This window comes from Mus musculus, chromosome 2 (assembly GCF_000001635.26).
Source record: "Mus musculus strain C57BL/6J chromosome 2, GRCm38.p6 C57BL/6J".
Lineage (NCBI taxonomy): Eukaryota > Metazoa > Chordata > Mammalia > Rodentia > Muridae > Mus > Mus musculus.
In genome coordinates, this window is record NC_000068.7 from 48,874,683 (window position 1) to 48,899,474 (window position 24,792).

Genomic DNA, 24,792 nt, shown 5'->3' on the forward strand with positions numbered 1-24,792 from the left:
ACCTTGGGCCTTCTGGGTCTCTTAGTTTAACTTTGTTTTTCTAATATTAGTAGGCTAAATGGTAAAATTTGATAAAAGAAATTAGGAAAATCTGGTATTTAATGATAAGAACAATTCCTCTAAGCATTAATTTACATACCATACCTAACAATATGTTGTTGCATCAGCTCTTTCATCTCTGTAATCTTTGAAGAATGCATGTAGAAAAATAAACCCAATGGTAGATAACTTCCATTCTTCTGTCAGTGATTTTGTTTCAGTATCTAAATTTAGAAGAGAAAGTAAAGTACTTTGTGTGCCCTAATAATTGTTTGAAATTACCCTAGATTCATAAATGTGACAGAGAAATCTAAAAAACACATTTAAGAGAACTTTATATATAATTATGGAATTTTTATTAAAGGAAGTTTTGAACATTAATATAATGTTGTAGATGATAGAACATTGAAGTATATCCAATGCTGGTATGCAAGTGTTGTTAAGATGTTTCTCGTGTGTGTGTGTGTGTGTGTGTGTGTGTGTGTGTGTGTGTGTGTGTATCTGTGTCTATATATTAGATGACTCTCATAAGAAGTACTAATTAAGAGTCTAGCACTTTTTATTTAAGAAAGGGAAGACACTACTACAATTCATAAATAATAGACCGAGACCTGTTGTAGGTACCCCCTGGGTTTCAGATGTTTGTTGCTATTGATATTGTTGTGTGTGTTTAGGAATGCTGAAAAACACGGCCTCACTTTTGTGCTTGAGTAACTTGGCATGGACAAATCTTTATAAGAAAGACAATCCTGAACTGATTTATAACTCTCTGTGGATTTTAAACTTTGTGAAAATGACATTGTTTTTTATGTGGAATCTCACTCTGGACACCTCAGACTTTCTCTGACATAGTGTAACTGCATGGTTTAAGTCTCATTTTTGGTGAGAGTTTTTATATAAATTTTGTAATCCTTTTAAATTTAAAAATAATTGGAGGTAATTACATCAAGTATTTACTGATTATTTAAGTGCTTGTTCTAGGGTGGTGTTACGAATAATTATATACATACATACACAAAACAAACGCACAAAGGGCTTCTTTTCACTGAATTTTAAATTGTGATACTGGTATGTAAGTATCATCTTTGGGATTTGTTGTAACATTCACATTCCTCAACCATACTTCTGAAAGTGTAGAATGGAGCTGTTGATAAAGTATATTTAATAAGCACTAGCTTAATTAATTTTTATCTCACAGGACTTAGTATGTAGTATTAGATTATAGATAAACTGTGATGTATAAAGGCTTACAAGTATCAGATCTGGAATCTAAGCCAAGATGCTTTTTAAACTTTGCTGCTTCTGCTTTTCTAGTTTGCTCCTCTTTTCAGTTACTTTTAAATACTATTTAGGTAATTCCATAACATCTTTGGCATCTCTATATCATGTTGTTGTCTAGTTTAGCTTTCAATATTGAATAGTTTGTGAGCACTGCCATCATCTTGTTAGCCTCATGAAGATGAAAGAACATAACACCACATCTGTACAGAAAACACACACTCATGTGTTTCTCTTTGAAAGTTGTTTGAAAATGTAGAATACATTTTTGAACAAGTGATTCGGCCATAGATAGAAATTTCTGGCTACTGGTTTGATTTTACCAGTGTGCACTCATTGTTTAAAGTGTTTGGGAGTAGTAATGAGTGGGTAGGTGAGGTATACTGCACACTTAAAGTCTTGTGGACATGCCTGTACTTTACCTGCTAGGTGCCCACCTTCCAACAGTTAACAGACCTGTTAGGAAGAGATCTTGCATTCTTGCCAAGAACATTTTCTTTGCACCTTGTTTTAAGTTCTTTAGGAAAATGGCATAGTACTTTTTACTGCTTAGAGAAACTTTCATATCTTTAGCTAATGGCTGGTTTATGTATAACTGCTATCTTGTAAGGACTTGACCTTAACAATATCAATAAGTTGGCTATGTCAGTTAAGTAATGGGAGTCATTATAACAAAGACATCATTTATTTAGAGTATTTTTATTAGTATTATCGTCAGTGATAATAGGACATACATAATTTAAAATCTGTTTCTTTAAAATTATGGTTCTTTATAAGAAACAAACCATTCACTGTAAAATAATTTAGCATGATTAAGGATGCAAACAAGGCATGCCTCCATGTGATTAGTAATTGAAGCTACTGACGTCTGTTTCTAACTCACCGTTGTTTCATGGTGTCACTGCTTTCACAGTCGTCTCTGATGGAAGCTGGAGAGGTAATGCTCTAAGCTCTCGCAGACCCCATCCACCTTTTACCTTGATGGTGTGCTGTTCAGAGTGTGCTGCCCTGCAGGTTATGGACGTCTCTGTAACCTTACAGCTCGTCTTCCTGCTTTCATGTTCTTCCCCTCTGCTATTGCTACAATAGTACTTTACATGTTAGATTATGTTCTTCTGTGATCAAAAGTACTCAAGGGCTCTTACTGCTTTGTACCCTATCATATGTGGTCCACTGTACATCATCTTCTCATGTTTTTTCTCCATGCTATACCCAAAACCATCTAGTATACACATCTAGAGTTATATTCTTCCCTCTTTGATTCCGATAAATAATCCCAGGAGAGAAAACTCAGAATAATCTGTATAAATATTGTATCATATTTCATTATTCCTAAGCTTCTTGAAGACAAAGTATGTAACTGCTGTGTTTATAGTGTTGGTGAGGGATGACCACCCTGCAAGTACTGAACGCAATGTTGAGTTTTTCTGTCGAGTCTCCTTGAGATGATAAGATCAATCGTAGGAATTCCTGTAATAAACATCCAGATACTTTTAGAACCTTGCCTTGAGACAGAACTGTAGTTTTGGAGGATGTACAATAAGTTGAAGTAGTCCTAGCTTCTATAAGACAGAGACATGGTTCCCGAGTCAAGAAGCAGCCTCTCGCTTTGTACTATATAGGCCACTTTTCTTTTGCTTCTGCTGGAGCTCTTTCCACACATAGGAAGAAGCTCATCCACAGGGAGTAAATTGAATGCAAACTGGTTTTTCTGGTGATGGTGAGTCATGAGTATGAGGGAATTGACGGACTGACTCTCTTATTAAGCCTTATTGTCGTAAAGAGTTAATGTGGTTTCAGTAAAACTGTTTGTGAACTTAAGTTTCCTGTTTATAAGATCTGTGTTCATGCTGAGAATACCTGCCGCTTGGTAAGGTAAAGATTAGAGTCTAGAAATTGCTTACCTTAAATAAGATACAAAGTTAGCTTTTTGTTCATTTCAAAAGGCTGTATATCTAGCACTTTAGTATTGCAACATTGTTCTTTTTAAAGTGACATCTACTTCCTTAGTCCTTATGAAATTTTGTCTGGTTGTTGGTTTGAGATGGAGTAAGGGCTTTCATATGTTGGGGATCCCCAAGTTGAGCATGCAAAGTAACCATTGACCTTAATATTTAAGCAGTAATAGGATGACATTTCATGCTGTGCCAAATTACTACCCTCTGAGAAACCAAATCATCTCTGAAAATGCTTTGTAGAGTTTTCTTCTTGATTGTGAACTTATATACATATCTATGGAAAAGTAGTGAGAAACCAAGTTGTAGGATAATATTGAAGCCAGCTTAGGAAAATGTGCTCCTTTCTTTCTTAGGAAAGATGTAGGGGAAACTTACTAAATGTTATTGATAATGTTTAGCATTTATAGAAGCATACCTTTTAAAATTCATCCGTACTTAAAATATAACTACATCTTCCCTTTCCCCAGGTTACCGTCCTCCAGTTCCTCCATGTCTCCCTGCCTCCCTCTCACATCCACAGCTTTGTTTCCTCTGAGTGCTTTGGTTACCTGTATGTATGCATAAATGTAAAGATACAACCTGCTGAGTCGGAATTTGTTGTTTGTGTGTATGGTTTCAGATTCCTTTCTTAGATAGTTTTCCCCTTTCTCTGCCTATTAATTTCCTGGTTCTTTACCTAGGGGTAAAATCCTATGAGATTTCTCTTTTTTGGTGATAATACCTGTTTATGCCGTCATTTCTTTTTTCTTTTTTCTTTTTTTTTTTTTGGTTAATTTTTCTTTATTAGATATTTTCTTCATTACATGTCAAATACTATCCAGAAAGCCCCCTATACCCTCCCCTCACCCTGCTCCCCAACCCACCCACTCCTGCTTCCTGGCCCTGGCATTCCCCTGTACTGGGGCATATGATCTTCGCATGACTAAGGGCCTCTCCTCCCATTGATGGCTGACTAGGCCATCCTCTATGCAGTCATTTTTAGGGAAGACTTTTACTACAGGCTTCCTAGTCCTCTAGCTCTTAAAATTTTCCCAGCCTGTCTTGTGCAGTATTCTCTGAGCCATAGATACAGAAGCAGCAATGTAGATGTGCATATGAGGCTTGGCTTCCACACTCGGTTAATCTCTGCTTGTGTTGTGTCCAGTTGTGGTTTTCTGTGATTGTCTCCATTTGATAGTAAAGAACTATGCAGACCTAGCAAAATCGTGGTATTAGATTCTTTTCTAAGGTCCATGACCTCATTAGCCCTGGGAATCTGGCTATGTTTCCGGTACCAGGCATTCTTTTCCTCCTGTTGAGTGGACCTTTAGTGCAGTCAGATGCTGTTGGTTACATTCACTGCATCTTGATGGACATTTCATCGTGCTGGTTAGTATTATGGTTCAGAGGTGTCACAACTGGGCAGGGTTTTAAATTACTTCCCTCCCTTGGCAGCGCGCATAGGATTTTCTAGAACCATGGAAGCTGGACCACATGAAGGAGGTTTCCAGATTGGATCCATTTTGAATTACTATTGTGTAACAAACTTTTTCCTGTGCAGATGCAATACACATATCTGTTTACCCTAGGAATTCCACAACAGACCAAAGTAACAAATACCATCAAAGTCGAACTTAGTGAACCATGAGTTTGATTGGGGTTACAATCAATGTGTCACTTTCAGGAACAAATATGATTCAAGGACAGCTACATTATCAAAGCCCATCGAGTATGGGTGACCGCTCACAACAACTGAGAACCTGGAGTGCTTTGCATAACCTGCAGGTAGCCCAACAGGTTGGAGAGTGTCCTTTATAGGTGACTCTGGTCTAAACCTCTTTTAGACAGCTCCATTGATCGCCACTTCTTCTAGGTAGCTGGTCTGGGCTCAGAGTGTTCATTTCATCTTTTGCCCTTCTGAGTCTTCTTTACAGCTTAGCCTATTAGGTCTGAGAGGGACTCAGCTTTTGTGGCAGAGAGAGGGGCCTAGTGAATCTGGTCAGTTTCAGGTATTTCCTGGAACTGTTTTGAGTTGTTTACTTTCTTGTTTTAAGGCATTATCCTGAAGGATGAAATGTTTAAATCTGGGAAGAAGCTGTTATAGAAGTAAGTTGGCGGCTTAATGCCTACAGTTTATTAATACATGTTGTTTTTCTTCTGCTTGAAACAAGACTTTGTTTGATTTATGGAGACAAATGATTTAGAATGAATTGTAGCAAAAAGGGAAAGAAATCATTTGCATTTCTTTTATCACTTTCTGTAAGTAATTTTAAGATTGGTGTACATCCTGGAATACCTTTCTCTAGCCTCATCTGTTTTAGTTTATGCATTTTTTCTTATGAACTATTAAATATACTATTATCCTTTTTTTAAAGTTTATTTTTTTACATTCCATAGTCCATTCCCCCCATCCACCTTCCAACTACTCCACATCCCACACCTCCTCTTCACCCCATCCCATCTCCACGAGGATGCCCCCAACCCCTAACCACACCTGACCTCTAAACTCCCTGGGGCCTCCAGTCTCTTGAGGGTTAGATACATCATCTCTGAATGAACACAGACCCGGCAGTCCTCTACTGTATGTGTGTTAGGGGCCTCATATCAGTGGGTAATTGCTATCTGTTTGGTGGTCCAGTGTTTGAGAGATCTCCAGGGTCCAGATTAATTAAGGCTGCTGGTCCTCCTACATGATCGCCCTTCTCCTCAGCTTCTTTCAGCCTTCCCCAATTCAACAACAGGGGTCAGCTGCTTCTGTCCATTGGTTGGGTACAAATATCTGACTCTTTCAGGGCTGCTTGTTGGGTCTTCCAGAGTACAGTCATGCTAGGTCCATTTTTGTTAGCACTCCATAGCCTGAGTAATAGTGTCAGGCCTTGGGACCTCCCCTTGAGTTGGATCCCACTTTGGGCCTGTTACAGGACCTTCTTTTCCTCAGGCTCCTCTCCATTTCCATCCCTGTAATTCTTTCAGACAGGAACAATTATGGGTCAGAGATATGACTGTGGGATAGCAACCCCACCCCTCACTTGATGTCCTGTCTTCCTGCTCGAGGTGGGCTCTATAAGTTCCCTCTCCCTACTGTTGGGCATTTCATCTAAGGTCCCTTCCTCCCTTTGAGTCCTGGGAGTCTCTTACCTCCCAGTTCTCTGGTGCATTCTGGGGAGTTCCCCTAACCTCCTATCTCCCGAGGTTGCCTGTTTCCATTCTTTCTGCTGGCCCTCTGGGCTTCAGTCTTTTTCCCTCATCCAGTACCAAATCAGGCTCCCCTCTCCTCCCCACTCCCCCCACCCTATCCATTGCTTTCTTCTCTCTCCCAAGTGGGACTGAGGCGTCCTCACTTGGGCAATTCAGCTTTGTTGACCTTTTTGAGTTCTGTGGACTGTATCTTGGGCATTCTCTCTCTCTCTCTCTCTCTCTCTCTCTCTCTCTCTCTCTATATATATATATATATATATATATATATATACAGAATGTATGTATACACACACACACACACACATATACATACATATACACACACAGACTATAGTAGTATAGAAAAATAGCTTTTCAACTTGATGTGCTATTTATCTCAATCCATTAAAAGATGTATCTTTAAGTGAAACTTAGTAAAGTGCTAATACATGCTCAAGAAATACCAAAATTTAGTGTTTTGGTACAAATTTTGTACATTTAAGGTATACTGTGATATATGTGTGTGTAATATAATTATATAAAAATATATAAAAATGGTAAAATGTGTATATGATATATGTATGTAATATAATTATATAAGAATATATTTTAACATATTTATATACAATTATAATACTATATAATTACATACACATATATCACACACACACATTTTGCCAGTTTAGTAGTTTGTATGAGATTTCTGATAGGATAATCTATATTTCATAAGTATTTCCAACCATGTTTAAAATATGATATAATGCTGTTTTAAACTTGCACATCTTTGTATATGTATATTCTTAAGAATGGTACAAGATTGTTGTAGTTGTTTTTCCTTTTGTGTCCCACTGTGATATATAATTGCTTTTTGATTCAGTAACTAAATTTTCACCTTCATTTAGAGTATACTTTTAAGCAAATTTTTAGAAATTATTGATAGACACAAAGCTTGAAAAGTTACCTTCACCAAGCACATACATTTTTTTCTCCTACTTACAAGTGCTTAGATATAGTTATTTGGAGATTGAGAATTCTGTAGCCAGAAGCAAAACTGGTTGGGAGGAAGACAAAATCCATAGAGCTTTACCCAGTTAGAGTGAATCTGTATATGACACTTAATTTGTGAAAGTGAGTTTTATGAGTGCTTTGGTGACAAACATACTACTGCAGGTGACCCATTCAGTTCTTATGCCTGGAATGCAGCTTTTCTCTTGCCAGCCTAGAAGTGGACTTTCTCTGGAGAGCAACTATTAGCAGGAGGAGGCACACCTTTGCTTCTCTGCATCAGTCTCATTTCCTGGGTCTTACCTTATGTCCATAGAAAACTAAATTAAGAAAAATTAATTAGAGTTTACTGTTTCATCCTGAATAGAGGTTTTACCTCATGTCCTTTTCCTTTATTCCTTGCTGTGCCACTGCTTTAAAACCCTTTTCTTCTAATTTGAAATAGTAGAAGTAGAAAAGCTCATTTGTTAATGAAGTAGTACTGTGGGCTGTCTTTCTGGTTTTGGCGCTCGCATACCTGCTCTCAGTCCTGCACTGAGCATCTGTTTAGTACTTGTACAGGATGCTCTCGGTTTGCTCTCTTGGAGCTCACAGTTACAAGTAAAGATGAAAACAAACCAGCTGCTTATTGAGCTTTGCTACTTGGAAATGAAGGTGAAGAGGTTCTGCAGGGAGTGGTAGGGAGGACAGATCTGATTGGCATTCCGCACTCCCACACGGCATTTGAGGTGTTGACCAGTGTTAAAACGCTCAGTAAATGTCAGCTGTCATTGGCCTTTCTGTCACAGCTTCAGAACTGACCAGAAGGAGTGACTTTCATAGAAAGTGCTACTGCTGTAATACTCTAAAATACCTGTTCTATCGAGTTCATTTTATTGATGAGAAAAGGTAAAATGACCTGACTTACAATCCCGATCCAAGTGGGATTTACTCAGGAGTTACTGTCCACTGGTTGAACAGCTTATTTTCAAATAAGTAATTTGATGGAGTCCATAGAAAACTAAATTAAGAAAAATTAATTAGAGTTTACTGTTTCATCCTGAATAGAGGTTTTATTTGTGCTTATACAGCCTGGTGGTGAAATAATTTTCGCATACCAGAATTTATTTCTATGTACACATACTCATTTTCATTTTTCATCTTCACTTAGAGGTTATAAACATTAAATTAGATAAAGGTAAGCTTTCTTTATAGCTAGTCATAACCCTCAGCTTTTGAACAGCTACTAAGAGGAGACTGTGCTTTCTCTGTATCTCCTGGAGACTTTCCACCCTCGTGCTGGCAACCCTGTGCTGCTAACTGATTAGGGAATCTTTTCAGAGTCCTTATTTTTATCCACAGTGCATTTTTTATTTGTTTGTTTTGGGGAAAAGTAAGGAGAGAAACTATGAAGAAACTTGGGATCTAATTAACAGAGTCATGGCTGACCCATATGACAGCATCAGATTTATTCATCTATTAATCTATGCCTTTTTTCTAGTTCAGAAACTTTTTTTCTGAAGTTACTGTCTTATCCTCTATGGATTTTATTTCTGTTCTTGTTTGTTTATATTTATATGTTTGTCTAAGAAATGAAGACTTGTGATATTTCTAAGAATATATGATAACTAAATGTCTAAGAGAAGATACATTCAGAATTTGTCAGTTTTCACATAGTATGCACACTTGATAGTCATAAGAAAACATTGTTATTGTGGTGTCAAAATAAATACAATTGGAAACTAGTTATCTAGCTAGCTAGATACACTTAAGATATTTTCTCTCTCTCTCTTTCTCTCTGTCTGTCTCTCTGTATGTGTGTGGGTTGGGATTAAAGGAGTTTGTAGTCCATGTTATGTGTGTATTTATTAGTAGTACATACAAGTCTGTAGTTTAGAACGATTTACTTGAATTTTAGATGTGCATAGCTAACCTCCTACCAAATCGTTCCACCTGGACATGTCTTAGTACTTCCCATTCAAGGATAACGATTGCTGTTTCCAAATCTGGTTTTCAATAAATGTAGCACTTATATGTGTGAATATGTAATTGAAAATCTAGGATGTGTCCCAGTATTGATTTTCAGTCCCTCTACTGCGTTATTTATCTATTTTCTTCGGGGTGCTCTCCTCACGGAAAAACTAGCCAGTTTATTTAAGTGAGGTTGTTTTACAGATACTTAACAAGATAGTGACTTCTTTCTACTGCTTTTACTCTTTAATCATACATTTGTTAGTGCAAACCATTAATAGTCTATCTGCTGTGAAGTTCATAAGAGCCTGAGTAGTTAGTATTTGACATGAACAGTATAGTCAGTAAACATTGTTTGAATGAGTGGATAAATGAATGGGTGAATAAAGTTTTATATTTTCTGATGTTTGACAGTAATTTCATTCCTTCATGATAAGCAGCAAGTCTCTTTCTAATCTGGAAACCTAATTCTTGGCATTAAGGTACTGATTTGATTTTTAGTTACATACAGTTTCAGTGCTGAGTACTCAAAGCCACCATTTCCATTTTGGGAATACAGTTGTATCTATTTGTATAGTCAGTGATCTCTTTTGGCTGTTTTGACTATATACTGTAACTATTTCTACTTTGAAAAAGCATGCCCTTGGTTCCTCTTATTACTTTGTATCTTTTTGTTCTAATGTTCTTTTATTGAGAAGTATATCTAAAAAAAACCTATACTTAAAAAATCTGTTTTAGTTATTTTAATTCTTTTGCTTTTGTCTTGCCCATTTTTAGCACAAAAAGGTTTGGTTTTGTCTTCATTCGTTTTTGTGTTGGATGTTTTATAGCTTACTCTCTCCATTAGTTAGGAAGTTTCCTGAATAGGCATAATACTTTCTAAGATTAAGAGTAACATTTGCTTGCACTGACATTGTGAGCTCTGAAAGTTCTTGTGTGTAAACAAGATCCCAGTAATTATTGTGCCTTCGCATTCCCTGTGAAAGAGAGGTTCTCTCATGGTATGGAAGTATTAAGCTGTTTTTTTGATGGATAATGAATAGCCTTGGATGATATCAAGCAAACAACCACTATAGAAAAGTGAATTGTCATTTCTTTTTGTCAGGTAGTGTTCTCTGTAGAAATAGTGGCAGCGGGGGAACGTGTCATCTGTTGGAGTTTTCAAGCTCCCTAGCAGTGGCTAACATGTATTTTGCTTTATTTAAAATTCAGGCAGTTATCTCTTTTGTGGTGACTTGTTCTCTTTTACTACCTGACTATCCTCAGACTGAGAAATGTGCCTATATACTTATTTCCAAGGGACTACTACTTATTCAGTTGTTACATACTTCCTAAATTTAAAGTTGTTATAGTACCGGAATTATAGTTTGAACTGCTAACAATTGCTTAATTCAGACTGTGGACTAAGTCATTTAAACTCTGTTCTGTCAGGGTATATTTTGATTTATTCATGTTGCTACAGCTGGACAGGGAGGTTTGTAACAGAGCTAGTTTATCACCAGGTTTTATTTAATTCTGGCCATCGTTCTTTGTGTTTTCTTCCTGGTTTGTCTTTCCTGAGCACACACATAGCATTATTCTGTGTTTCACCTAGTACATTCCAAAAATGTGAGTGAGATAATTTACTCACTGGAAGTAGGAAATTTCAGAGGGTCTTATGAAAACTGTTAAAAAAAACCAAACAAACCAAAAAACCCAAAACAAAACCCCAAACCACCACCACCACAACAAAAAACAACAAACAAAAACTCAAAACAAAACAAAACCCCAAAACAACAACCAAAAAACCTCCAAAATAACACAACAACACAAAATAAAACAAAGCAGACAAACCCTAGAACTGGAAAGACATCACAGCTCACAAAAGCCTAAGTTTGATCCTTAGAACACACATGGAAGGAAGGGAATAGAAAAATTGCCAACCACACAGGCAGCCAGGCTGGGTTGATGATGCATGTTTGCAACCCCAGCACAAAAAGAGTTGTGGCAGGTGCATTCCTGGGGCTTGCTGGCCAGCCTAGCTTGCTTGGAGAGTTCCAGGTCACTTGGAAATGGCACTTTTGGAATGACACCTGAGGTGGCTCCCTAACCTTCATGCACACACTCATAAAAGCTCTTAGAATCCCTGGTCTGAGAGAGCTGGATTTCCTCAGGGCTTTGTTTTCTGGTATTTGTTAAAGGCAATACTGCCCTCTGCTGTTCAGAATCTAATTGCAGCTCCTGTTCCCCAGAATTGCCTGTTTAACCACTCACACTTTAGACTTTCAAATCTTTACAAGTAATATGTAATATCTAAAATTTATTTTACTTGCTGGCTTGAGCCCATTGTATCAGGTAATTTTGGGTTATTTTTACATCCAAATTTATTTACTGCCACCCTAATAGGTGTAATTTAAGGATTTTTCCTTATATTTTTTAAAATAACACTTTCCTCTGGTTATAAGGAATGAGTTTTTCATTTTTATCTTAAGAATACAGTCTGCTGAATCACTGTCAACTCTTAAAAAGCTAAATCATTCTTTCACCTTTGTAACTGATGTGTCATTTTTCATTTCATTCTGAATACGAATCGTAATTTCTTTTGCCTGTGTTTTTTCTTCACAAGCACGCCTTTCATATAATGATAGAGGTAAGACGCATTGCTGTTTGTTTCATGGTTGTGAAAGCTTCTGTGGATGCACAGCAGCCATTTGTCCTTACAGTCGTGTTATTGTTGCTTTACTTTGCATCCCTTATAGTTTATCTACATTTTTGTTATAAAAGTCCTCTCTTTTGTATCCAAATATTATTCATTTGACATAGTAAAAACATTTGGTTTTGAAGAATTGTTAGCAGTATTTATGCTTATCTAAGGTTTCTTCTGATTGGAAGATAAAACCTAATGAGGGCATTAGCCCTAGGAACCCAGTAGTTCTTTAAATGTCAGCCTTACTCATTTAAATAAGAGATAACTTTCTGGTTTAGCTCATTATCTTTTAACTTAAAATCTATATTTTCCAATGTCATCTCTAGCTAATGAATTAGCTGCATAAATAACACCTTTGACAAATCTGTTGCTGCCTTGAAGGATAGGGCTGTTTGTATTAGTATGTAGAAGTATCTCAGGAATAAGCAGACTTGATGACAGATGGCTTTGCTAACCCCTTTAAAGAGTAGCCCAGAATGGGTATACTAATGCCACGGTGTAGGGGCTTTGGACAGTCAGACTTTACCAGTAACTGCAATTTCAGCATACATTCTTATGTCTTGAGAAGGAATGCACAGTCAGAGCCATTTCTGATGTGTGTCTTCTAAGTTTTATATATTGAATGGTTGTTGAAACAGCACTGGGAACTCGAGGGAAGATTTTCAGAAATTCTGTAGTCCTTGGAATTGCTATCTTCCAAGTGTTTCTGTGCATCACGGCAAAGCTGTGCTTCACGGATGCCATGAGTTACAGAGTTTAAGTTCCCTTTTGTTGCCTTGGGGTTTACATGTTTAATGATAGAAGTCTTAGGTGTTCTGAATACATTACTATTCTGATACTAATAAACTGAGAATAATTTCTAATATACCTTATACAATAATTAAAACTTAGATTTTAGAGATACATTTAAAACTTCATTCTAATCACTTCTTGTTAAGAAAACAAAAAGCTATATCAATGATTGGTATTTTGTATTGTGTAGTTATTTTTATTATGAAGCTGAGTTTTAAGCCCACTCTTAGGTATCCATGAATATAAAACTATAATAAGAGTACATCATCATTGGCAAGAGTGAGCCTTTGCAGATCTCTTTCTTCCTTTTTGAATATTGGCCAGTGTTTTGCTTTTTTATTTAAATTTTTTATACTGTTAAGAAAATTTGACAGTTGTATGTTTTGTAGCAATTAATAGAAAAATTCTGAGTAAATTGTAATATCAAATGTTGATCCCAGATTTCTCTCTGAGACGAAAGTATGTTACTAAGGGAAGCCCTGTAATCCTATAGGACCTTTGAAGTTTATCTTTCTATCTAGAAGACATTTAATATACTTTGAACTCCCTGTTGTATTATTAATCTGAGCTATTGAAGACATGACCTCAATCCTGTTTCATGTCTGTAGCTGTGCAATTCTGAACACAGTAGATGTGTGTGTTCTCTCTAGAGACACTATTGCTCAGTGGCTTTGTTGTCCTTTTTTCTCTGTTCAGTTATCTGAAGATTGTAGTATTGCTGCTTTGAAAAATTGATTATTGCCATTTCTATTTAGTTATTTCTTTATAAACTTATATGTTTATTCTTGGACCTTGCAGACTGTCTAGTTTTCTTTGCCTTTGCTAGATTGGTGTTCGCCTTTTCCTTTCAGTCCCCTCAGTCAGCCTGTCCATGCCAGTAGAATCCTATTACAGGCAGAGGTGGCTGTAGAACGGTAAGGGAGGATCAGCTTCCCATAGCAACTTCCCAGAGAGACAGAGTCACAGTGAGCCTGGCCTTCCTGTAGCGTTTGTAGATAGCCTCTTTGGTCTGTCACTCTGCTAAACGGAAGCACTTTGGCTTTATTAACCTTTTATATTTTTAATTTGAGAAGAACAGCAATTTTTTAGACATTTAAAAACAAACATGACTTCAGAATGAATCACAGGAAGTCTTTCTTCTGCCTTACTTTAAAAAATAGGAGTTTTCAAGCCTTTAAAGGACTACCTACAAGTTGCATTCTTTTTCTATAAAATATTTTGAACTTTTTTTTTTCCCCTGGGGTAATTTTGATGCTTAATTGAAAACTCATAGACTCCCAAACAGACTAGTGACTGGAGGATGCCTATAAGGAGCACTGTAAGTTGTGGAACATTATGAAGATCTAAAAGGGGAGAAGAAAGTTAGGGCAAGATGTACTGATCTTGGATAAAATGTCATCTTTTAGTATCTAAAGTGCTACTGGTAGTCTCTCCTTGCCACAAAAATTTTAGTTCCTTCTCACAAAATGTAAATAAGCACTGAGACATTCCTGATGTGTGTTCTGCTGGCTTCCAGAAGCTTCTTCCATTCTGCGTGAGCTGCAGACGGTAAACTGAGAGGACACTTTAAACAACGGGTTGCTATTCTGTTGGCATTGGGAGTTCTCACTTTTCTTTCTCCTTTATGTAGTTCCCTGGCCCTATTTTAAAGATCCATCATGGTAGCACTCTTGTCTCTTATTCAACATTCTATCTTTCCAACTATGACTACCATTTTTCTAGATTTATTTATACTTTTATTTTTCTTTTCAGTTATTCTTAGAGAATGATTTTTATTTCTGGTCAGTTTGGGGAAATAGCTAAAGAGATGGACTGTTAGTATCTTGAAAAGTAAAAATGAACAAAGATTGTCTATAGAAACCTTTCTCTTTTTTGTTTGTGGTTTTTCTTTTTGTTTTGTTCTTGTTTTTGTTTTTGTTTATTTTGAGACAGGGTTTCTCTGTGTAGCCTTGGCTGTCCTGGAACTCACTCTGTAAACCAGGCTGGCCTCGAACTCAGAAATCCACCTGCCTCTGTCTCCCAGGTGCTGGGATTGAAGGTGTACACCACTGCCTGGCTTTCTCTCTCTTTCTCTCTCTCTCTCTCTCTCTCTCTCTCTCTCTCTCTCTCTCTCTCTCTCTCTCTCTCTCTCTCTCTTTATTTTGAGACAAGGTTTCTCTGGGTAGCTCTCTCTGTCATGGTACTTGCTCTGTAGACCAGAGTGGCCTCAAATTCATAGAGATCTACCTGCCTCTGTCTCCTGAGTGCTGGGATTATATACTTGTTTGAAACGACTGGACATTGTGAAATTAATGAAGAAAAAAGTTAATGTTAGACAGCTACTACAGAAAGTATTAGATTTTGAGATTGTTTTTTTGAGAAATGCTCTTACTTTGCTGTTTTGATACTTTTAAAATCTGTGTCCTTTAAGAGATATAAGCTGAATAAGGCCAATGACATACTATTAAGAGTGTTCTGAAATTCACAGAACATCTTGCGAACATTGGGTAGACTGGCTGCCTACTCTTTTCACCTTCTTTTCCTAAGTAGCAGCAGCACTGATGTTGCTAAACATTGCCTGCTTTGTGGTTCCCACTAATGCCCTAGCATCTAAGTTCTCGCAGGCTGGAAGTTAAAGTCACATTGATGTTATAGTCCCTCATATGCCATGGTTTCTGTTAGAGCATTATTCAGTATAACCACCCTTTTTTCATTTCAGAATCAACGTCTTATTTTCTACTTATTTATAGCATTATTATTATTTATCTCTAGGACCCAGGACCACCCCCACCTTCCCCATTACTAGGGTTGAAGCCATTGCAGCTGTTAGAAGTGAAAGCAAGGGGAAGATTTGGTTGTGTCTGGAAAGCCCAGTTGCTCAATGAATATGTGGCTGTCAAAATATTTCCAATACAGGTATGTTTATTGAAATTCCCTAGTCTATCTACTTCTGTATTTTTAAAGCTGTAACTGGTTAGGACATTATAGCTCATAAACAGCCTGACTATATAAACTATCCATTCTAAAGTGATTGATTGTGATAGTTGGGAAAGTAACCTAGCCTTTCTGCGCTGCTGTCACAGCTGAGATGGAATGACTTAATGCAGCACTAGACTTTGTTGGCAGGATTGGAATCACAGTACATGCACATGTAGTCAATCTTTTGTTAATAAAATCTAAACTATTCCAGTCAACAACTAAGCTTCCTGTCTGGGTAGTTATCTTGTCTCCTCGGCAGGAAAGAGCAGTAGACCGTGCTTTACTCTAGAATTGGTGTTTGCAGTTACATGGCCAGACTGATGTCTTTTCATTGCACTTTGAGTATTTGTATGTACTTTTTCCCCTATTTTTTGTTGGTAATTCCTCAGAGGCAGTGATTCAGGTTTCAAAGTATTAGTTTACTTTGTTTTCCCATTCAATGCAGCTGAACTCTCACGACAGCCTGACCAATCCCAGTCTTGCAGTGCTGCTGCGTTGCTCATTGCTGGTAGACGTCAGGGATCTCATCTCCCCTCCTCCGTCAGTACACCCACCCTGTGCCTGAGAGGACCCGCAGTACTGAAGTCTCAGCTACACACCCAATCCCCATCACTCCAGAGTCACTGCAGAAACAGTTTCCTTCATATATCTAGGTTTTACCTCCTCTCCTCATCGAAAGCCTGTGTTTATCTTGGCAACAGTGTGGCTTTTCTAGAGAGAAGCATTCTGTTGTGCTAAGATTCATAATAAGATTCATGTGAAGAATTTTAACAATAAGAAAAAGATACTGGATATTAAGAGTACAAACAACAGTAGCCATTTTATCAAATGCCTTTATTGACAAAGTAATGATTTACCTGCTGTATGTTCATATGTTATTTAGATATAAACATAAAATAAGCACTTTAGCAACCAATAGCACAATTATTCTTTTACTTCACTGGACAAACGAATGATTTTATAAAAGGAAAAGGAAAGGCCAAAATTTAAACTAATCTTGGATCCAGAGATTTCTTACCATATATTACAGTGTCACTAATCTTGGATCCGAGATTTCCTTATCATATATTATAGTGTAACTCAGCTTTCAATGCCCTTTCATAGTGAAAAGAAATGAATCTTTTGTAAGAAAGTATACAGTAGATACAGATCACTAGCAGGAATGAGTAATTAATAATTTAAAAAAAAACATAAGGTACTGTTACCTTTGGCAGGCTGAATAGAGATTTTTACCTAAGGGTCTATCTAAATTTATATTTCAGGGAGATGATTGTGACTGTTAGCATAAATAACTTAACACCATATAGTGCTTGCAGTAGCTTGTAACGATGTGTTGCCGTTTACGATACAGAAATGCAGTCATTTTTGGTGAATGTCTGTGTATATAAACTTAGCTACACAGAAAAGTAGATTTGAGGGAATGGGAAAAAACAAGGATTCATTATGGATTATTGTTATTACCTGTCACAGATTTCTTTTATAAAAATATAACAAAAGACCACTGTACCTAGCTCATTTTGATGTTGGACCACTTGTATTAGCTTGTTTTGTTGTGGTCATTTCTAGTAACCTCAGTGTTTCTTGTCCTCTGTGTTCTTAGTGTGCTTTCATTTCTTTACTCTAGGACAAACAGTCCTGGCAGAATGAATATGAAGTCTATAGTCTACCTGGAATGAAGCATGAGAACATACTACAGTTCATTGGTGCAGAGAAAAGAGGCACCAGTGTGGATGTGGACCTGTGGCTAATCACAGCATTTCATGAAAAGGTATAACGACATAATACTTAAGTTTAGTTAAGCTGGACTTGGCTTATCTAATGTTAACTATTTTATTTCAAGAGAACAGTATATTATTACGGTTGATTAATATTTGACCCAAAATATACATCACTTATGAATAAAAATATAAAAAAAGTGACTTTAAGGAAAGAACAGCTTACAGCTTACCTTAGCCCTCTAATCATAGAAAAACTTTAGTCTTTGATTTCCTGTGCTGCAATTACTTCTCTTAGGGATACTTTAGAATAAACAGTGTTTATTACCAAAACACATTTGCTATTCCATCATTTTTCAATTAAAATATTTTTTAAAAAACAAGTCTTCAGTGTAGCACAGGCTGGTCCCAAACTCATTCTTGTTTCCTAGCAGCCTCTCAAGTGCTGTGATTGTGGGTTTGCGTTACCGTGGCCAGCTAAGATGTTTGCTTTTTATGTCTTTATATTTCACTAAGTATTTGGCCATGATGATCATAATCTCTCTAGAGAAGGGTTGTATGTGAGCGTGCATGTGCACAAGCGTGTGTGATTATGAGTAAGGTGCACGTGTGGAGGCCCCTGGTTTGTTTTTCAGTGTCTTCCTCAGTTACTTTTCATGTTTTTTTTGTTTGTTTGTTTGGTTTTTTTTGGTTGGATTTTTTTGTTTGTTTGTTTGTTTGTTTTGTTTTTTTTTTTGTTTTTTTTTTGTTTTTGCTTGAGGTAGGGTCTCTTGCTGAACCTGTAGCTCACTGATGCTTCCAGGGATCTACCTGTGTCTGTGTCCTCCTAGCCCTGGGTTGGTTGATGGACTAATGTAGGTCTGAGTCTCAGAACTCAGGTCCTGATGCTGTGTAACAGGCACTTTGCCAACTGAGCCATTTCCTCGGGAAGAGTCTATATATTAGTAGTTAGTTATGTTTTCAGTGTAGTTCTTTATCAATGTTTCATCTTAGAGACTAGTTTTTTCCTAACATTTTAAACTAGTCTGTCCTTTGTTCTTAACCTCCCAAAGTCAATTATTAACTTATTTTGGTAATAAGACTTAAAAAAAAAATCAGTCCTTTGTGGTTGAATGTTAATTACTGTGAATTGAAAGGAAATTTGGACAGCTCTATAGAATTCTTTCTTTTTTTTTTTTTTTTTTGGAAAGGAATGTGTTGCTTTTATATCCAGAGAAAAGTTTCTGTTTATGTGAAATTGTGATCAAGAGCTTATGGGTATTTCCCTCCCACCTCTCCTTTCTTTAGGGCTCACTGTCAGACTTTCTTAAGGCTAATGTGGTCTCTTGGAATGAACTTTGTCATATTGCAGAAACCATGGCTAGAGGATTGGCATATTTACATGAGGATATACCTGGCTTAAAAGATGGCCACAAGCCTGCAATCTCTCACAGGTAGAACAAAATCTGTATTGTCTTTTCATCCAGCTCAAATGTTTACTACTTAAACTTTTAACTCTTGGAGTAAAATTTATTTTTGCAGTGATTATCCAATCATATTTGAAGAGGCAAAGACTTTTCAAGTTTTTAAAATTAGGTGAGATTGGCTAGGGTGTGTTTTGGTATGTACATGTTAATGTACATGTTAATCTTGTTAATAAAGTCTAATGATCCCATGTTTTAATTTGTGTAACTTCTGAAAGTATGTTTGAGAATAAAAGTGTATTTTCTCTATTTCAAAGGAGAAATGATTTTAACTCAAAATTTTGAGTTTAAAGACAATTTTTAGTAAATCCACAGTGATAGAATTAAGGATAAAGTATTTTCTCTGTCTTTTGGATGAATAAATATAACATTCATTCCTTGAGCTAAAGTAGAAGGGACCAACCAAGAGGAGACAGCTAGCTCTTGAGTAAAGAAATAGTGCTCATCAGTGAAATGACTGTTACAGTCTTAAAAAGGAAAAATATTTGTTTCTGGGAAATAAATTTAGTTTGCTATTATTTAACTTCCTTGGAATAATATGGGATTGAGTTGTCTTTCTATTCAGTTTTAAAATGGCTGTTTTAAAAGTCGGTATTAACATATTGATTTAGCAGATGTGTAGTTGAGTGTTACCAAACCATGACTTCTTTAGAAAGTCCTCTCCTTTCTTTCATGTTTATGAGTCCCCTAACTTATTAGTTATAGGGCCCTTTAAAATGTTTGTCAGTTGGTGTCTGGAGCATTTGACTCTACCTTCATCTTTTTGTAGAACTAAATGACTACTTCTAAGTGTACCTATTGATGAGAGCATAGACATGTTTGCTAGAGTTGTCTTTAAGTTGAACCAGATGAGGCACTCTTCTTTGCTCTAAATAAAGTTTCTTAGTTTTAAGTAACTTTATTTTTATATCATATTCTCCATGTATTCAGTAGAAAAATTTGAAAGATAACTTGCTTAAGATATTTTATTTTTATGTTTGAAGGGACATCAAAAGTAAAAATGTGCTGTTGAAAAACAATCTGACAGCTTGCATTGCTGACTTTGGGTTGGCCTTAAAGTTCGAGGCTGGCAAGTCTGCAGGTGACACCCATGGGCAGGTAAGAACAACAGCTGTAAAGTGAGCAAAACTAAGCACATAATACTTTCCTTAGATCAGCACTAATTTGATCTAATGTTGCTGGGGTAGTCATTGAAGTATCATCTAATACAGAGTGATAGATTTTAGTTCCTGAAGGCAACATTTTTACACTGTTGTATAACTCAGGTTTAAGCAAGCACCAGAAGAGCATTCAGCTGTGATAGTATTGTGTTTTTCTTTTTCTTTTTTTAAACAATTGGTCAGAGAAGAATCCAGTTCTAAATAATTTATCTTTAGCGAATTCTTTCATTGGTTAATTCATCACCCTAATAGTGGAGGGTAATGGGTCACTTCTTACTACAGTTTTAAATTCTCATTTCTCTATATAAAAGTTTATCGCTCTGGCTCTTTATTGATTCAATTACAATTTAATCTTTTCTTTTAAATTCTTTCTAGAATTCGGAGCTCCTGAAAAGGCCAGAGCAAAGTGTCTAACTCCAGTTATGGTTTGCACAGATAGATTTAGCATCCTTTAGGAAGACCAAAGGAGATACAATATAGGAAATTTCTTATTTTGCTTAATCCTGTAATCCAATTTTAAGGACATTAAAAAAATGATGAGTCGGGCTTTTTTTATCCACAGAAAAAACATGAGGCTAGGAGAGGTGCTACACTTGTATAGATTCACTTTTTCACAAGAACAGGATAAGAGCAGGAGAGAAGGCCCAAGGATTAAAGAGTGTTTACTTCCTTTGCAAGAACCAAGTTCATTTCCTGGCTCAGGCTGCTCAGATGTCTGTAAGACCAGGTCCAGGTGACCCGCCATCCTTTTATAGCCTTTGTGGGCACCCACAATCACATATGCACATACACCTTCTGCATGTGCAATTAAAAATAAATATATTCTTAAAAATAGCTTGAAGTGTGTGACATTTCTACGAGGTCAAATGATTCTTCCAAGGCTTTGCCCTTATTAGTTCTGTCTTTCAAATTATTCAAGTTATTTGATTATTCCCAAGTTTTCTTTTTCATTCCATATCCCCTTGATCCCCAGGAACATAGCTGTATGCAGTCATGGTACACTGATTTCTGGCAATAATCAATAATTTCAGATTTGTTTCAATGTAATGTCAGCAGCTGTAGAATATTAGAAAAGTTGACATGTTTGAGGGAAAATACTGCTAAGAATGGAATAGCCTAGAGATAAAGGTTTGTAATTAGTCTATGATTAATAATTCCAGGGCACTATGTATGGAACAGCTTCATCTTTTGGCATGTAGCAAAACTAGTAACTTTTTTTTTCTTAAAGCCTGATTCATGACATTAAGTAATTTTTAATGTCCTTACAATTGGATTATAGGCTTAGGCAAAATAAGAAATTGCCTACACCAGTAAAGAGTTTCTCTACTGTCATATCACCTTTGACTCATAAAAGATATCTTAGACTAAAATTAGATAAGCTGTAATATTAAAAGAAGTGAAAGGTAGCCTTCTGAGAGACATTCAGAATATAGTCAAAATGTTTGTGCAGAACAGGAAACGCCAAAAAGCTACTTTATGTTCTCATAAAATAAGTTAAAAATTGAACTTAATCGTTTTATTAGTCTGTCCTTACTTTTGAAAACTATTGCTATATGTGCATTTAACTGCTAAAGTATTAGTCAAAAAATCACTTGCCATTACCTAAGGATGAAAGCCATAATGCCAAAGTTGCCTCCTAGATCTAACTAGGTATATACTTTAGTCTACTTGACAATTCATAAAATGTGTTCATATTAAAATGCTGTCAAGACCAACTGGCACTAGCTGCCGTAGCATAGTGGCCACAGCTAAGGTACTACGAAATAAATTGTTGGGGACACATATAAATAGAGACCAAAGACAGGAGAATTTATGAGTAAATAATATTTTTTAAAAGTAGAATTAAAAAATATATCTCAAACAATATGTGAAGTGTTCTGTTTTCTCCATTCCCTCCTTCTCCCAGCAAAGCATTACTTGGTACTTTGTGATTAGATCTAGAAAGGGAGGGAAAGCCCTGTATGGCTGTCTCGTGAGAGTATCCAGAAGTCATCTGTGGTGGTATAATCATAATTTATTTTCCCTGGATAAATAGAACATATTTGGCTTTCTTTTTATAAAACCATAGACAAAACATTAGTTCATAATGTCAATGAGTGAGTACTATTTGATTTCAAAATCTTTTTTAGGTTGGTACCCGGAGGTATATGGCTCCAGAGGTGTTGGAGGGTGCTATAAACTTCCAAAGGGACGCATTTCTGAGGATAGATATGTACGCCATGGGATTAGTCCTATGGGAATTGGCTTCTCGTTGCACTGCTGCAGATGGTAAGGGAAAAAGCTGTTTTTTTTAAAGTATATGTGCCATATTTATGAAAAGTGGTTATACAAAAAGGTAAGTACATTTTCTTGTATGAACTCCACAAGGTGGCAGAAGATGCAGACAGCAAGGTGAACTTGGAGGGGCTGGGTATGAAATAAACTGGTATTGATACTTTGGAGATGAAGTAGGTTACATAGCACATACTAAAAGAAAATAGATTGCTTAAGAACTTCAGTGTTAGTCCTTCATATCAAACTATGACTCGGTGTGATGGTGACATAGGCCCTGTTGTTAAGTAATACATAGTTAAGGTGATAATATACTACTTTCTGTAGAGTGAACTCTAGAGTGAGGTAAGGGTGAACCATTGGCCCGGACCTGGTAATATAAGGCATTGAAGTAACTATAATGAGGTGCAGTCACAGCTGAGAAATTTAAGGTGTGGTATACAGATCAAGAAGAGTTATTTTGTGGGGAAAGGAGTTATAGGGAAGGGATTCATAGAGCAAGAGACACGGTTAGATGAAGTGTTCAGTGCATCATTATACTTTGCACAAAGCTCATCTATGCATATCTATTTCTCTCTGGTCAATGAAACTGCACAGTAATGACATGTTTGTGTCACAGGGAGCAAAGCACAGACTTCAGATAAGATTTAGATTTCAACTCTACTTCTTAATAATCAGATACCTCTGTATAAAATCTCATAACTTTCTGAGCTATCATATTTACAAAATAGAGCAAATTCCAACTTCATTGGGGGATAAAATAATGCACATTCATGTCTGATATCTAAGAAGAACAAGTTATGTTCCTGAAAAAAATTTGTCATGTGTTACATTTTGACTTGATAGAAATTCTGGTTGACGCACCTTTGTTTTTATAAGTATCATAAATATGTTTTTGAGAGGACAGAAAATTGTAAAGTACATCAGTTACTCAAGTAGGGTGTAGGTGGAGCACTAAGTTTCCAGAGGTGCCAGTGTGCTCCAAATGTTAATATTCTGATATGATATGAATTGATTGCTAAATACCAATAGCTCTTTGTCATAAATAGACATGGGCATTCAGCATATGTATTCTAAAACAGCCTGGTAAGGCTGAATATGAAGATCACGAGTTCAAAGCCAGCCAAACCTTTTAGTCTGGACCTGTCTTCAACAAGCAGCCAATTAAGAACTCATAAAAACAGACCTTTTGTTTTCTCATAAATTGGATTCTGGTTCCACTGTGATACAAGTTCAGCTAGGAGTCCATTTCTTTCCTTTCATTATCTAATAGAGAATGGGAAAAATGGGGCACAAAGTGTGTTTTAACCAGCTTGTACCAGTCAGGAAGCATGTCAGTGGATTCTCCTTCTTTTACATTTCAGGACCCGTAGATGAGTACATGTTACCATTTGAGGAAGAAATTGGCCAGCATCCATCTCTTGAAGATATGCAGGAAGTTGTTGTGCATAAAAAAAAGAGGCCTGTTTTAAGAGATTATTGGCAGAAACATGCAGTAAGTTTATACACTTATTTTCCATTTGAGATTTCAAGAAAACACTTTTAGGAGAATGATCAATTCCTTCAGGGAAGGTGGTCTTCACACAGGGGCTTTGTACCTAAGCTTAGAGGCAGAAGGCTTTGTCTGAAGTCCCAGAGCCGTATAGAGCAGGTTCCTCTTACTTCAGCAATCTAATTAGGTTCGAGTATCTCCTGTTTTGAAAGCTGTATGAGGAAACATGCTGGCTCTGAACCCATGGAAAGCTGGATAGTCTTACTATTACCTTCTAGTAAATGTCATTTTAACACTTACTAAGCACCGAGTTGTCTCTATTCCATTTGAGTTGTCTCTATTCCATGAAGTCTTAAGTCATTTCTTTCAAGACTTCACTTTACAGTTAGAGTGGACAGAACAGCATAAAATTGTGCCGGCAATTTGGTGTTAATATCACTAGAAACTCAAGTAGAAATAAGTAACTTCATCCTGATACCAGAGATCTGACTCAAGAGTGGCCTTTTAATCTTAAATGAAAGGGAGAAAAGCTATTATCAATGTAAGAAAATGATGTTAAAGAAACAAAAACAACAACAAAAAACCTTGTAGCCCACATCAGACTTGTGAGTCTACTTGAAAAGCTCAAGCATTGAAATGATCAGATTTGTAAACATGGATTTTTAGAACTTTAAAACATACCTGTTGTAAATCACTAATGCTTGGAAAAGTGACTTCTCTTAATGGTATGTAAAATGACATTCAATAAAAATGAATGATCATCTAGCAATTGTATCTCACTCACATGCAGAGGCAGAAAGATCAAGACTTTGAGATAAAGGCTGGCTTGCATAATACACCCATTAAAAGGATCCAGAGTGGGTACGGGT

The 24,792-nt window shown here is 36.5% G+C and overlaps 1 protein-coding gene across 2 annotated transcripts in view; it reads left to right on the forward strand.

The window, feature by feature from the left end:
- Nucleotides 1-24,792, forward strand: part of Acvr2a (activin receptor IIA) — an 89,156-nt gene that overhangs the window by 60,574 nt on the left and 3,790 nt on the right. The window contains exons 5-11 of one of the 2 annotated variants that reach the window (XM_006497623.4): nucleotides 11,992-12,015; nucleotides 15,616-15,759; nucleotides 17,447-17,590; nucleotides 18,825-18,970; nucleotides 19,984-20,098; nucleotides 22,290-22,428; nucleotides 23,796-23,926. In XM_006497623.4, coding sequence (XP_006497686.1) covers nucleotides 11,992-12,015; nucleotides 15,616-15,759; nucleotides 17,447-17,590; nucleotides 18,825-18,970; nucleotides 19,984-20,098; nucleotides 22,290-22,428; nucleotides 23,796-23,926 — 843 coding nt within the window. The remainder of the gene's footprint in view (nucleotides 1-11,991; nucleotides 12,016-15,615; nucleotides 15,760-17,446; nucleotides 17,591-18,824; nucleotides 18,971-19,983; nucleotides 20,099-22,289; nucleotides 22,429-23,795; nucleotides 23,927-24,792) is intronic. The other variant, NM_007396.4, reaches the window with a different exon arrangement.